Source organism: Panthera tigris, chromosome A2 (assembly GCF_018350195.1).
Source record: "Panthera tigris isolate Pti1 chromosome A2, P.tigris_Pti1_mat1.1, whole genome shotgun sequence".
NCBI classification, from domain to species: Eukaryota; Metazoa; Chordata; class Mammalia; order Carnivora; family Felidae; genus Panthera; species Panthera tigris.
Window position 1 is genome coordinate 14,122,180 of NC_056661.1, and position 15,643 is coordinate 14,137,822.

At 58.0% G+C, this 15,643-nt stretch overlaps 1 protein-coding gene across 1 annotated transcript; it reads right to left on the reverse strand.

The window, feature by feature from the left end:
* On the reverse strand, window positions 1–15,571 carry COPE (COPI coat complex subunit epsilon). The gene is made up of 10 exons (XM_042978656.1): window positions 15,378–15,571; window positions 10,165–10,227; window positions 8,920–9,020; window positions 6,447–6,599; window positions 5,111–5,164; window positions 4,592–4,673; window positions 3,539–3,694; window positions 1,455–1,523; window positions 336–410; window positions 1–200 (listed from the first exon to the last, which is right to left on the reverse strand). The coding sequence occupies exons 1-10, from the start codon at window positions 15,501–15,503 to the stop codon at window positions 153–155; spliced, it is 927 nt and encodes a 308-aa protein (XP_042834590.1). The 5' UTR covers window positions 15,504–15,571; the 3' UTR covers window positions 1–152.
* Between the last annotated feature and the right edge of the window lie 72 nt (window positions 15,572–15,643).

Sequence of the window (15,643 nt, forward strand, 5' to 3'; positions counted from 1 at the left end):
TACCTGTGGTGGAGACATTTATTGACAAAATGGGGCCAGGCTAAGCTTCTGGCCAGAAAACGTGAGAGAACACGAGGATGGGTGCCCAGCAGGGCGGGTGCAATGCCTGGCCTCGCTGTGCCACGGCCTGGGAACCGCGTCTGGGGCCAGCCTCAGGCGCTGGGAGCGTACTGCAGCACCAGCCGGTCAAAGTCATTCTCCTTCAACGCGGATTGCAAATGATGGGCGCAGAAAGAGAAACAGAGAGAACATGAGTTGGGACCCCAGTCACGGGCCTTCCCTGGCCCAGCCTGAGGGGTCTGGGGATCTGGGACACACCGCCAGCTTGGGCTCACCTTGGCCTGGTACTCCTTGATGAAAGGGTGGGACCTGTGTGCATCCTTCAGCTGGGACAGGTAGCGGTTTGTCACCTGCAGGAGAGGTGAGGCGGGGTTAGATGCTTAGGGGCCCCCCAAGTGGCTCTCACACACAGGGCAAGGGGAGGGACGGGGTGGGGACCTCCCAGCTGACACCAAGCAAGAGCTGTGGTCTCCCATTACCTCTATCAACCCACCCTGAAATCAGGCCGACAGAGGACCATCAGGGGCGGGGTGGGGGCGGGGGGACCACCTGGACCAGCGCCTGGCACAGAGCCCAGGCTTAGCACACAGCTGGAGGATGTGCCACAGAGTTCAGGGTGAGGAGACTGGAAGGGACCAGGGACCCAGGCCCCAGAAGAGGGCGGAGGGCCAGGAGGAGCACAGGGCAGGTCAGGCGGGACAGGGTTAGGAGGGGAGGTGGGTTTGTTCTGGGCACACCGTACAGAGAAACCCCAGAGATCTTGGTAATGGAACCTGGACCCTAGGCAGACCCCTTGCCCCCAGCCTCACCCCACCTCCCTGGGCCTAGCCCTGACCGCACAGGGCGGGGGCATCTGTCTTCCCGAGACCAGGGGTCCATGCTATTTCTGGGGTGAGTGAGAGTCGTCCTGTCTGTGCTGCACTGCCCTAGCTCTGGGGGCCCTTCCACAAGGGATGGGTGACTGACAGGAAACCCTGGGAGGGCCCCTGGCCAACTGGGCCGGTCAGTCCTCCCACCCTCCCTGCCCTCCAACAAGGTGGGCTCCCAGGGATTGTTCCCCTGAGCCCCTTTCCTCTGTTCTTTTGCCCACCCCTCCACCCAGAGGTGGCACAGGTGGGGGTCCCAGCTCGGCTCACCCTCTGAGCCACAGCCCACTAGTTTGTAGGGCCCATGGGAGCAGCGGCCTATAACCTTGGCCAAGGTACGACCCTAGGGGTGCACCACCAACTTCCCAGGGCCCCTCAGGCTGATGGCAAGTGACTCCCTCCAAAGGAATGGGTTTCTGCCCGAGATCCCGAGCTTCATCTGGAGCGGGGGCCACATCACAGAGCCCCGCTCACTTCAGGATGTCACCGCGGAGGCCAGAAAACATCCCCTGCCCCGGAAGGTCCTACCTCAGGGGGCTTGCCCAGGTGCTGCGACAGGACGATGAGGTTGATCAGTGTCTCCGGGTGGCCACTGTCCTGCAAACATGGGGGACACCAGGCGAGCAGGGTCAGCTCCCCCAGGCCTCCAACTCAGCCGGCCCGGCCCCATATGAGGCAGAAGGATGCCTTCCACTGTCCCAGGGTGAAGACGCGACCCACACGAGGTCACACCCTCAGAGGCGGGGCAGGGGGTGGTGCAAGACCCAAAGTGCGCCCACTGGCCACCCTGCAAGGCAGTGACCTCGAGGCCCTCCTTTCTGCCTAGGAGGCAGCGCGGTTGTGAGGGAGCCCCAGCCCCTCCCCACCTCCCTGAAACAGTGGCTTCCCCTCTGCGCCTGCTGTCTCATCTTGCAGACCAGGATGGGACAGAGCCCCGCGGCTTATTGCTTGTGGAACGAGTGTGTTTACCATACCAACCTCAAAGTGACAGAGCCCAGGCCAAGACAGTGTCCACACCCTCAGAGCCAAGCTGTCCCTCTTGCTGTAAAAATGAGGTCTAAGACCCGGGGCAGACCCCACCCGTGCCTCCTGCTCTCCGGGGGCCTCGGCAAGAAGCTGCCGGGAAAATTACCAGAACATCCAAGCGGCTGACCTCACCCCACCCGCCCACGCTGGGCCCCAAGGCAGAGGGAACCCTGGGAACTGGCCCAGGACCCCCTTGGCCAGGAACCCCAGACGGAGCCCCTGGTGGCTCTGAGGCAGGGACGCCGCAGGGAGCCCTGAGGGGCACATGGAGCAGAGACACGGCAACTCGGACACACAGCCTCCCGCACAGACCAGGCTCCACTCCGTGGCTGCCCTTCTTTGGGGAAACTCCCCTTCTCCCGGCCGTAGGCGCCTCGCTGCTCTAATGGGGGACGACAACACGAGCTCACAGGAGCAACATTCCAAAAGGAATGGGGAAAACGGTCAGAAGCATGGGGTGGCCCACAGGCACAGGGATGAGCGATGCCATGGAAGACCTATGGCCGTCAGGGGGTCAGGGCCATGGGGCAGCAAGCCAGCCCAGCTGGTGTCTCAGAGAACGAGGACAGATGGGCGCCATTTGACTGGGGACCCTACTGCCCTCTCCTTCTGGGGCAGAGACGCCCCACCAGGCCAGGCCTTCCTGACTAGCCCTAACTGCATACAGAAGTCCAGCTATAGTCAGACCCTGTCAAGGAGGCGTGGGGACCCGCGCAGGCACAGGGCAGGGCGCGGGGCCGGGAGCTCCGCGTGTGCGGCCGAGGAGCACCTGACGCCCATCCCTGATCTGCACACAGCCTTCTGATGGCAACTCAGCTCCTCCCAGAGATAAAGGAGAGAAGGCCTCCTTCCGGTGTCCATTTCTCATTATATCAAGAAATGTTTTCCAGGGGCGCCTGGGTGGCTCAGTCGGTTGAGCGGCCGACTTCAGCTCAGGTCATGATCTCACGGTTTGTGAGTTCGAGCCCCGCCTTGGGCTCTGGGCTGACAGCTCCTGTGTCTCCCTCTCTCTACTCACACTCTGTCTCCCTCTCAAAAATAAACATGAACAAATTTTTTAATTAAAAAAAAAATGTTTTCCAAAAATGGAAAAAAAAATTGATGTTTCTACTGATCATAAAAATAACACACGACCTCCGATACTGGTTGGGAGAAGACAGCTGGGGCTACCCTGAGAGGACAGTGCCCTTGGTCCCTCTTCTAGACAAGGACAGGCCAGGCAACGTCTCCCAGTCTGCGGCCTGCTCTCCCCTTGGTGATAAATGGCAGGTGTCTCTTTCAAGTACAGGCTCAGGTGACAATCACGTCGAGGCCCCCAGACCAGGCAGTCAAGGTGACAGAGAGAACGTTTGCTCCGCTCAAGCCAGCGGAAGCCCAAGCTGATGGGATCCCTCGCATTTCCGCGAGAAAAGAGAATCAACGTTTTCAGTTGCGATCCCAATTTTTAGCTGACCTGGCATTAAAATACAATCCAACGTGAACACAGCACAGGCCCCCGGGGTCTCCCTCTGCCCAGTGTGCCTCCGAAAGCCCGAGCCCCGCGTCGCCCGCACCAGGAGCCGGGGTGTGGGCTGGGCCCGATGTACCTTGTCCAGTGCCTCCTGTAGCACGCCTTCGGCGGCCTCCCAGCGGCCCTGGGCCATGTGGCAGGCCGCCTGCCCGTTGAGCAGCAGCAGGGTGGATGAGCACTTGTCAGCCATCTCCTGGAAGATGTAGTAGGCATCCTGCAGCTTGTCACCACCCTGCAGGGACAGTTCCAACACCACTGCCGCGTCACCCTGCCTCCCGGCCCTACCGCTGCCCGCTCCCTCCTGGAGCAGGATGCCAGCACTTTGCCGAGGTGATCCCGGTACGGGCGGCCCCTCTCTGTCGCCGGCAGTCCTGACCCCAACCACTCAGGTTATGTCTGCCTGTGAAAGACGCAGCAGCACTTTCGTGGGGGAGCCTGAGACCAAGATGTGCTTGTGGAAACACCACCAAGCTGGCACAGAGTGGGCAGGGTTCACCCTACTGAACTGGACACATGTTGGAAAGCGGCCTGGGTGAGGCCTCAGGCCCCCAAGGGCAGTGCAGGCGCACAAGGATGGGGAACACGTTTTAAGAAACCCGTAAAAAAATGGCTCAGAGAAAGGAAGCCCAGCGCCAAAAGCTCGAAAAGAGGCCATTGCCAAGAGATGGGGGCAGACATGCGGGAGGGAGGGAGGGAGGGGCTGGGTGGAGGAGAAGGTAGGAGGGGGACGTTGGCAACTGCCCAATGCCAAAAGCCCGGAGAGCAAGCTGAGCAGGAGCCAAGCCCCGGGTCGGCCCCATGAGGAGGCCACACTGCCAGGGTGGCCCAGTCAGTACACCAGGTCTGGTTCCAGAGCCTCCCAGCTCATCCGCTCTGGCTCTGGCTAAGCCACTCAGCTAGGAGGAGCCGGGAATGGGGTTGGGATGAACAAAGTGGGAAATGAAATGTGCAAGGGGTGGGGGGCTCTCCTGGGGGATGGGCCCTGGCTCCAAAGGAAGCAGAGATCCGATGTGTCCGCAGAACCCCACACCGGCATTCTCCCCACGGGAGTGGCCAGCACTGCAGGCAGGGGATACCTCCCAGCTCTCTGATGCTCCCCCCAACCCTCCAGCACGGCCCAGGGGCTCACCACAGCCAGATTGACCCATGCCGTAGCCAGCTGGGTGAGGGTAGCATCCTCGTCCTGGTCCTGCATTTTCTTCAGCTCCTTCCTGGGGACACAGGAAGGGTGGGAGGGAGCCCCCCGCACCGCTTGCTCGTGAGGCACACACTGGTGCTGGCTCCCGGCTCTGGCCCGACAGCCCCCACCGCGTACTTGTGAAGCCCACCCCAACTCTGCAGATCCCACTTCCCACGTCACATAAGGAAACTGAGGCACGGACGGCACCACCCCTCGTCCCAGGCAACATCCTGCAGGGGTGGGCAAGTAGATGCCAGTGCATCACCACAACAGACTAGAATTAAGTACTAGGACAAGTGATCACAGCACTAATACTCTGGGCCTCGGGAAGGGCGCAGGGAGGGTCCCCATGCTAAGCTTCCCCAGCAGGCGGAGGTCTGGCTTCTCGAGAGCACGGGGTCCCGATGTGGCCTGGCCCGCTGCTCAGACAGCCCTAAGAGCCCCAGCTGGGGCCAAACAGAGGCTTACCGGGCGAGGTCCAGGCGGTCCAGCTTCAGCAGGATCTGCACGGTCATGGCCATGCTGCGGGACACAGCGGGCAGTCAGGGGGCACCCTTGCCACGCTACTGCGGGGCTCACTCCGTGGGGGCGGCACCTCCAGGAACATTCCTAGGAGAGCTCAGGCCACCGGCCCTGCCTCGCAGAGGGCGACGCCGGGCAGAACCAGACTCAGACCCAGACACTGCACGCTGGGCCAAGCCTCTCACTGCTTCCTGGGGCCCTGGCTCCCACATTTCACCACTGAGTCCGCTCGGGGCGGGAGCTCTCACCGGGTCCCAAGGTGTCCGGCTCTGACTATCCTGAGGCTAGACGCCATGTCCGCACCCCACTCCTAGTGTAAAGGCGACACTGACAACTGCCAGATGCCAGGAGCCCAGAGAGCAAGCTGAGCAGCCAAGCGCAGGGTCGGCCCCCAGAGCAGGGCGTGAGTTCGGTCACAAAGGTGCTGCAGGGGGGGGCGGCTCTTACCCCCTCCGTTCCCGCACCCACGGCTTCCCTCTGCCTGACAGCTGTGCCCACTGATGACCTACGTAGACACTTGTTCCCACCTTTTCCCACCAGCTCGTGACCCAACACCCAGCTCAGCCTCTGCAGGAGTCTGAGGAACTCTGCAGAGTCCGCTGCCTTGTAGGCCGTGCGCCAGACCTACTTCTAAGCCACCGTGAATCCCTTTCTGGACTGACGGGGGGTGTAAACAGATACAAAATGAATGTGTGGGGACCAACCAACAGAGGGACAGCAGGCAGCAGAGTTTACAGAGGACGGTTGTTGCTCCCTCTGGGCCAGAGCCCTGGACACAGCAGCCTGGACGCGATGCTGGCCCAGAGTCACCCCCGGGGCGGGGGGGTGGGGGGGGCGGCTGCGTGTTGCAAGGGGCTTCAGCACCCCAGCCCTGGAGTGCCCCGAACGGTGGGCCAGCCTCAGGGGAGGGCCTGGGGGAACCTGGGGAGGGCAGGGAAAGGCCAGGGCCCAGGGCCCAAGAACACAAAGGCTTCATGTGGGGGTGGGGGTATAGAAACCACAGGCAGAAACAAAGGTGCTTTCTACTCTGCCATCGGGGACAGAGGGTTTCCAGTCCCAGGAGCCGTGTCCTTGGGAACAGCAGTCCAGTCGTGCAGAAAGGAGTGTCTCCTGGACCGAGAACAGGAGCTGCTGCCTGAATGGGAAGCCTGGGCCCCACCAGTCTCTCAGAGCAGCCCCCCACCGTTCCCATGACAACGCCAACAAGGCCTCGAGTCGCCTGGAGCCCGGAGGGGCCGCTCAGGCCTCCAGGCCTTCTCCCGAGGACAGGGTGGACACTCACCACTCCAGGCTGTCCCCCTGGTGCAGGGCACGCAGGGCTGCATCCGGGTTCTGGTCATGGAAGTAGATGGAGGCGGCCATCAGCAAGAAGGTGGTGTTGGTCACATCCACGCTCCTGCTCATCTCCCGGTCCAGCTCGGCAACAATCGAGTCCCTATGACACAAGGCTGTTCAGGGCCTGCAGGCAGGGGTGGGCAGCAGCCTCAGCCCCCGCAGGAGCAGACAGGTCCAGAGAGGCGGAGTCAGGCCCCCAGGGGAACACAAGAGCTGCAAATGTCTCTGGCGAGCCCCACTGGGTGCCAGCTTCACCGCCTTCCCACAAGGCACTTCTCACCCTCACACAGAAACCGAGGCTGGGTGGTTTCAGGCCTGGTGAGGGGACGTGCTGCAGGACGGGCCATGTCCACAAGGCAGCACAAATGACCGCCAAAGCCTACGGCTCTCCTGGCCCTCAGAGTTGGGGGGCTGTAGTGTCCACACCACCCCTGGATGTGGAGGGGCAGGCTGACTCGCCAGAGGTGGCTGCATGGAGACTGGAAGCGACACAGACGAATCTCACACCAGTGACGTCGCTGCCTCCTCGGTGAGGCCGGCTGCACTTGGCAGGTGGGCAACATGCCGGACTGGGGGCCGGGCTGGGGTCAAGGCTTAGCCGAGGATCAGCCAGATCCCCCACAGGCCACAGGACACCCGAGCCATGATCTGCCTACAGAAAACAGTCAAGACCCCTCGTTTCAAAAGGACGCTGAGCAGTGGACAAGAGAAGGGAAGCAAGGGCCAGGCCCCGAGTCGCTGTCGGACAAAAGCTGCTGTCCAGGGTCCACGGGATCTCCGCAAATGTGTGCGTGTCACGCGGGCCACGGAGGGGGCTACTGGTCAAGGATCTGTGTCTGAGGGCCCCTGGAGATGGTGACATGCCAGGTGCCCGACAGACAAATCAGAGACTGTGTCCCGCTCTGCACACCTGAACCGCATACAGGGTGCAACACAGAGTTGGTGTGGAGCCCTCGAGGCCACCGCGTGAAGTTTCCTGCCTGGTTTGTGGCACCGAGAGGAGACATGCTGCGTGCTGTTACTGTGACGTCAGTGTCCTGACGCTGTTACCCTGACAAACCATTGTTAACCTACAGGTTCTGGTGCTTTCTCCACAGCCTGCTTGCTGGGCTAAGGGGCAGCAGTTTACGCTGCCAGGATGGACGCAGCCTGAACCACTCTGTCTTCCTGAGGCCCTGCTCCGACAGGGTCCCAGAGTCCCCTCCTCTTCTGAAAGGAGAATGGCGCCTGTCATCCCGGCTCATGAGGTGCGGAGGGAGACACGATAGCCTCAGGGAGCCGCCTGTCTTGCTGTCCTGGGGCTGCCGTCACAAAGCACCACAAGCCGGGGGGATGAAGACAACAGAGACGGACTCTCACAGTTCTGGAAGGAAGAAGTCCGACAGCCAAAGTGTGGGCAGGGACAGTTCCCTCTGAGGCCTCTGAGGGCAAATCCACCCCGGGCCTCTCTCCTGGCTGCAGCTGGCTGCCCCACCGTCCTTGGCATCCCTTGGCTTCTGTGTCAGCCCGATTCTACCTCCATCTTCACATGGCCTTCTCCTCTGTATCTTCTCCATCTTGTCTCCAGTCTCTTACGAGGACACCAGTCCCTGGATTCAGGGTCCACCCCATACCCAGGATGCTCTCAAGATCCTTGACTAGTTCTATTTGCAAAGAACTCATTTCCCATGATGCTCCATTCACGGGTTCTGGGGGTCAGAACCTGGGGGCCCCCATTCAGCGGTCACTGCCGACAAGTAAATCCCCCTGAGCCTCACGCTTCAAGGGCGAAGGAGCCCAATCAGAACACGGGACACAGAACGCTGTCTTCTGTAAGAGCAGTGGTGGGGGTCACGGCAGATGGTCTCCCCCATGCCGGGGACCCAAAGACTCGGGCCTATGAGAGTAGCATGGTCATCAACACGGTCATAATCAGGTCCTGGCTAAGAAGTTCCCTTGGGCAGAGGTTGGGAAAGGCCCTTCTCTGAAGCTCCTTGCTGCTATGCGGGATGCTCCAGGGTGGTGGTGGTCTCGGGGCCGGGCAATGGGGCAGGGGAAGACCCACAGAGCAGAGCGTCTCCATGTCATGGGCTAGGCTGCTGCCCTATCTCAGGCGCCCCCTGGGGAGCACTTTACCTTCCCGATCCGAGGGGGCCTCAAAACCAACCATTCCTGCGGGGGCGGGGAACGGAAGTGCAGAGGAGCCGCGGAGCCTGCCGGGTCATGCTGGTGCTCCACGCAAGGGAGAGGCGGGGCCACACGGCTCCCCCCTGCAGAGCCGAGGCAGGGGCAGACCCAAGCACCTGGGCAAGCATCCTGCCAGCAGCGGACAGAATGGCTCAGGCAAATGCCCAAGCGGGGTAGGAATGTGCTCTCACTGAGGTTCAGGGAGGTGAGCAGGTGGGGAGAGACGCCCCCCCAGCCCCCCACCCCCTCCTCACCTCTGGCTGTCGTTGGCCAGGTACTCAGCGAACATGCGCACGGCCTGGAGCTCGGGGGCTGAGGAGGGCTTGATCTCGTCTAGGACCACACCGTACTTCCTCTGCAGTGAAGACAAGCACACCATCAGCTTGGCCCGCTCTCCCTGCGGGGTCTACACCTCAGTCCCCAGGAACACATGAGAGCTTTTCAGGGCTCTAGCAATCGCCCTGGCAGAGCCCCAACACCTGGAACCAGCACCCACCACCCCCAGGGACCCCTTAGCCTACCAGGTGCTGGCCCTGCTACAGCACCTGCTTGGAGCCAATACAGTGTCACTTGTCACCTGTCAGGCCACAATGCCCACCACTCTAGCCGAAGACCCCGGCTGCTCACTGTCCAGCCCCCGGTGCTGAGGTGACAAGGTGAGGGCTCTGCCAGCTCTGGGCGGGGGGCGGGAAACGCGTCGCCCAGGGGCAGGGGGTCTGGGCATGCAATTCTGTAAACTGGGACATAAACCTCTCCCTGCTGACACTCAGAACTGGTGGTGGTGGTCACTGCTGGGAGGGGAACTGGAGTCAGGGGTCCATTTTTCACCACACTCCTTTCCAGGTAGTTTTAATGTTTTTGTGTCCATGTAGAGATATTCTTTTTTTTTTGTTTTTTTTTTTTTAAATGCAGGTATACATCCCAGGGAGATTCCAAGGTACACCGGGGCAGCCCCTCTGCTGGGGGCCACACACACCGTTCACCCTCAAGGTCAGGGGGTGGGGGGGGGTCTTGGCCAACAGGAGGGCGGAGGTCCCATCAGGCTCCAGAACACTCCACAGAGGGAAAGATATGAACAGAACCAGGAAACCACTGAAGGCCTGATGTGAGGTAGAGGCAGCTGTGAAGCCATGTGCCACAATCCAAGGCGGGGGGGAGGGCAAGGGACAAGGAAGGCTGGCTGCCTGTGGGCCTTGGGGTGAGGGCAGGCATGTGGGATTCTCTTTACTATCTACTTGATTATTCTGCAAACCCGAAGCTGTACCGAACAAATGAAATCTGATTATGTAACAGAAAAAAAAAAAAAGAAAGAAAGAAAAGGGAGACATCACTACACTGGACCCCCGGCCTGGTGAGCCTATAACCTTGGGAAATGGCCACCTACTTGTGGAGGCCACAGCAACTGCCCCTGCCATCCTCTGTCTGCCACACACCCCCCCCCCCCCGTACTCTGTTCCTCTCCTGTCCCAGGGACACCGGAGGTCACGGCCTGCGCTCACCTGTGCAAGGTATGCTCTGTACAGAAAGACATCCCTTTCCACGTCTCTCCCTGGGCTTGATGGCTGAGGAAACAGAGGCAGGTCAGGACACTTGGGAGTTGGGTGCCAGACAGGTCTTCAGTAGAGGCCAGGAGCAGGCAGCGTCTCCAGTGGATTCCAGGCCTGAGTCCCAGCCCTGATCTTGTCCCACACCACCACCACCCCAGGAAGGGGCTCAATCCTCACCCCTGTTCGTCCAGGTGAGGGAAAGTGGAGCACCCACTCCCGCTGCACAGCAAGGGGCCAGGGTGGAGCCCACACCTTTAACCGCGGGACACATGGCCACTCATACCGACAGGGGCCCCCAGGGTGCAGCAGATGGAGACAGAAGTTGCTCGATGGTACACGTGGTCCAAGATGTTGGGGGGAAAGGCCCTAGTGCCTGGGTTTGTAAAAGTAGAGAAAACAGGCCCACGAGGGTTCCCATCCAGAGGCGGATGGGTGATTCTGCAGAACTGATGAGACCCAGGAGATGTGCAAAGGGGACTTTATTTTTTGTAGCAAATATTTCTATGGGGCATGTTCCTGTCTTGTTTTTGTCCCAAAACCCTCTTTAAACACTCAAAAGAGAACAAACAAAGGTTTGCTTCACTCAGAGGGTCTCTCTAGGAGAGCTCAGCTGGGCTGTCCTGGTGCAGTGACATCTGTGTCCAGCCTGGGCCATGCCCCTCAGCCCCACTACCGCAGAGCTGGGGAGATGACATCACACAGTGGTCACTCTGGGACTGTGTCTCCAGCCAGGCGACGAAGTTATAGGGAGGCCGACCAGAGCCAGGAAAAGAAGGCGGCTCAAAGGACTTGAGCAGAAGCCGTGTGCTGAGGGCTGGGCAGACCTCCAGGTCTAAAGAAACAAAAATGGCATCTTTCTGAACAAATGCTTCTCAGCCGTTTCCTGCTTGGGGATAGCTCGTCAGAATGACCTGAGAACAAAGCCAGGAGGCCCATACCCACCAGTGATGGCCAGCTCGAGTGGCCGCTCACCACTCCCAGACGGCTCAGAGGTGTAGCCAGGCCTGAGGATGAGTGCCATCGGGGGGCCAGTGATGGGGTGGGGGCTACTGTCAGTACGGTCACACTGGACCTTCAGCTTCTTGAGGCTGTCTTCACTGCTCTGTCCCCAACACCTGGGCAGTACCTATTATCTTGCAGGCACTTAAGAAATGTCTGACAGAGGAGCACCTGGGTGGCTCAGCTGGTTAAGCATCAGACCTCGGTTCAGGTCATGATCTCATGGTTCGTGGGTTCGAGCCCCGCGTCGGGCTCTGTGCTGACGCCTCAGAGCCCGGAGCCTGCTTCAGATTCTGTGTCTCCCTCTCTCTCTGCCCCTCCCCCGCTCATGCTCTGTCTCTGTCTCTCAAAAATAAACATTAACAAAACTAAAAAATAAAAAAAAATAATGTCTGACGGGGCACCTGGGTGGCTCAGCCGGTTAAGTGTCCAACTCTCAATTTCAGCTCAGGTCACGATCTCACAGTTCGTGGGTCCGAGCCCTGCGTTGGGCTCTGTGGTAATGGCACACAGCCTGCGTGGGATCTTTCTCTCCCCCTCTCTCTGTTCCTCCCCTGCTCTCTCTCTCTCAAACACAAGTAAGCTTTATTAAAACAAACGAACGAACAAACAAACAAAAGGAATGTCTGACAGATAAGGGAAAGTCTTAATGGCGACACAGCACTACATCTAATCACTACATCTATAAGGGCAGTGACCACCACGTGTTCTGCCTGGGGCCACCTCAGAGCTGGCAGAGCTTGGGGTCACTGTAATGAGCTGCCATAAACTGGGTGGTCTGAAATAACACAATTATTCTCTCAAGGTCCTGGAGGCTAGAAGTTCAAAGTCAAGGTGTCAGCAGGAACATGCTCCCATCAAAGGCTTATCCTAAATCCCAGATGATCTCATCTAGAGATCCTTCATGGAATTATATCTGCAATGATCTTTTTCCCAAATGAGTCACATTCACAGGTTCTGGGTGAACATATCTTTTGGGGGATACCGTTCAACTCAGCATAGGCTGCCCAAGAGGGTTTAGGTGGCCCATGGACCACATCAAATGGCCCAGTGGGGACAGTATTCCCATTCTGGATGCATCAGGGAGAATGTCATAGTTTCGGGCCAGTGTGCGTTTCCCACATCCCCAAAAAGGAAGCGGCTCCCTGGCTCAGAGGCTGGGCTGCGGCCTGCCTCCACCCGCAGTGACCGTCACCTCTTGTTTTCAGTCATTCCCTTAGTACAGTAGGTCACACTGGTCCTCCCTTTCAGCAGCGACGGAAAGTTTGCACGTCATGACAGGAGAAGACTCAAAAGAACGTATTGCTGTGACGTAAGCAGAACAGACGCACGAGAGGAGCCAGACAGCAGAGCATGAGCGTGACACTGAATTTCACAGTGACCCTAGTGAGGCAGGTGTCATCGTTCCCATTGGACAGACAGGGAAACAGGCGCAGAGAGGTACAGCGACTCAGCCCTGGCTGCAGAGAGTCCTAACAGGGCCGGAGGCTGAGCACGGGTCTGTCTCAGTCTTCTTACCGTCTATGCTACCCAGCAAGGAGGCGGGCACACAACTGTGGTGGTGAGTCGAATAAGGGACACCCCCACCCCCCGGCCCCGGCCCAGCGAAGTCCATACCAGGCCCTGGAATCTGTGAACAGCTTACGTGTCACAAAAGGGACCTCACAAAGGTTATGGACCCTAAAATGGGAAGAGTATGCCGGGTTACGGGGGAGGGCCCAGCCTAATCACAGAATCTTAATGGCAAAAACTTTAATAGCAGAGAATAGACACAAATAATGCAGCAGCAGGAGAAATCCAAGCGAGCCCAAGTGTGAGAAGGATTCTGTGGCTGGTTCTGACGTGGAGAGACCACATGCAAGGTTGAGGACTGGAGAGGAGCCTCTGTGAACTAAGGCTGACCCCGGGGCTCAGAGCTAGCAACCTGAATGAGTCTGAAAGCATATGCTCCCCTAGGACCTCCAGAAAAGACAGAGCCTGGCCAACACCTTGATTTTAGCCTGGGGCAAGCCATGGAGAACTTCCCACCTGCAGAAACCAACTGAGAGATAATGCATTTGTTTTGTCGCCAGCCTTTGTGGCCATTCATCATGGCAACATCAAAAAATGGATATAATCAAACAAGTGTCATTTCACATGTAACAGCTTCCTGAAGCCCATTTCAGGCGTTATCCCCGTTATACAGATGAATGTCAAGGAAACCAAGGTATACCGTCAGAGGTCAACGGTCGGAAGCAGGAGAAAGGAAGCCTTCCCTCCTTCAAAGTCCAAATTCCTCCCAAGCCTCTGGCGGCCTCAGCGAAGAGCTCTGCCATCCCTTTGCTTGGTGCGCCAAAGGCCTCCTGCACCTTCAGAATAAAATCCAAACCCCAACTGTGGCTCCCAAGGCCCTTCCTGTCCCCCTGCCCGCTTCATTCTCCATCCTCCCCCTCGCTCACCCCACTTCTGCTACACCGGCCTTTTATGCTTTGACTACACGGCACTCACCTCTGCCTCAGCACCTTTGCCGCAATTTAGGGGGTTAGATGCTTCTCAAGGTTAAGTCTCAGGTTCAAATGACAGGCAGTGAGGCTGACAGGCCACCAGGGGCTTACCGGACCACTCCCACCTGGAGCAGCCTCCTCCCCACCATTTTCCAACTCAGCACTGTTTTTTTTTTTTTTTAAGAGAAGTGTATGTAGGGTTTTTTTAAGTTTATATATATATTTGTAAATCATCTCTACACCCAACGTGGGGCTTGAACTCAGAACCCTGAGATCAAGAGTTGCATGTTCTTCTGACTGAGTCAGCCAGGCGCCCTTCGCTCAGCACTCTCTACCTCACCTTGCCCCCCTAAGCGCTCAAGCTGTTATTACATATTCACTCACTTCTTTACTTGTTTAATCTCTTTGGAACACTAGGCCATGTACAAGTTAAAAAAAAAAAAAAAAAGACTCCGTTGAAAATAGAACCACGAGGCCAGAAGGGGGCGCTCTCAAGCCCTGACATTCCAAGTCAAAAGCAGACCCCAGCAAAAGAGAGGTACCATGATTCCCCCCAAGAAGACTACACTTTAGTACCCCCACAGGAGAACAAAAGATCTCCTCCCGGGGTAACTGCCTAGCCAAGAAGAGACTGTCACAACTCAGGCAATGAAAAGCCACTACACTTCAAGCTCCCAGTTGACCCCAAAGGATTTTCTGTTTATAACAGCCCCTCTCAACTCCTCCCTTTCCTCTGTGAAAAAGCAATCCTCTCCTTTGATCTCTGGACATGCCTACGGTTTTGCCATAGGTTACATGTCCCAAATTGCAATTCTCCCTTAATCCCCAATAAACTCATTTTGCTGGTAAGATAGATGAGTTTTCTTTTTAAGGTTAACAACCATGAGGGCAGGCATGACCCTGTCAAGTTCACTGCTCTTAAAGATTCGCCAACGGTTCACTCTCAAAGTGTCTGTAACGTCCGTGTCCCTCCCTAAAAGTTCCTGCTAAAGGACCTGTCAGGCTGGGCCCTGCCTGACAAGGCTATTTTCTAGCTCTCAAAAGGCCAACCTCATTCCAATCACTATCCATCACACCACCCCCTGACTTCTTGTTTATTTGCTCCGTCACTGTCCCCCTTGGGAGCCTGAGCTTTCCAAGAGACCTCGGAGTTTTGTCACTGCTTTGAGCCCAGGACGAATACACCGCCTTGACCCATTGGGAAGCTCAATGAGGAATGAAAGAATGAATGGGCAAGTACGGGGAGATATAACCAGGCTGGTGGGGCAGGCAAAGTCGGGGCAAACATTTCTCTCTCGAGCGGCGGTGCTAGCCTTCCAGAATGACAACAAACAACAGTCCCTGCTTCACGAGTAACGAGGGTATGGTGGCACACGTGGGCCCTCCCCAAATGAAAATTACTACTACTATTATTGTTATTACAGTAGTACAAACGCCTCCCTTACTCAAATGCCTTCCATGGCGCAGAGCAAGCTCTCGGAGTGAGAAGTATCACAAACTGTCACGGCTTTGAGTTTTGTCATAAGAAAAGAGTAATTCCTCACAGCGCTCTGAAGAGATACGTGGCGGGGGGGGGGGGGGATGCCGCGAGAAGAAGGAAGATTTTTAAAATCAGGGCGCGACCAGTGGCCACCAGGAAGCGGCTTTCGCCGCCACCTTCCCCTCGCCTCCAAGCGGCCGCACCTTCACCCGCTGAGCCTCGTTAATGCACTGCTGGTAGCTGCCAATGTAGAAGGCATTCTTCACGTCGAACAGCTCGTCCACTTCCCCGGAGCCGCCAGAGGCCGAGACCGGAGCCGGAGGCGCCATATCGCTGTGGTCCCAGTCGTTCCCCTTCCGGAGGGACACGTCGGACGGAAGCAGGGATTCGCTGCAAAGCGCTCTGGGAAATGGAGTTTACTCGTTCCGGCCTGGAAATGAGCCAATGGGAGACTTAAACGGGGGTTAAA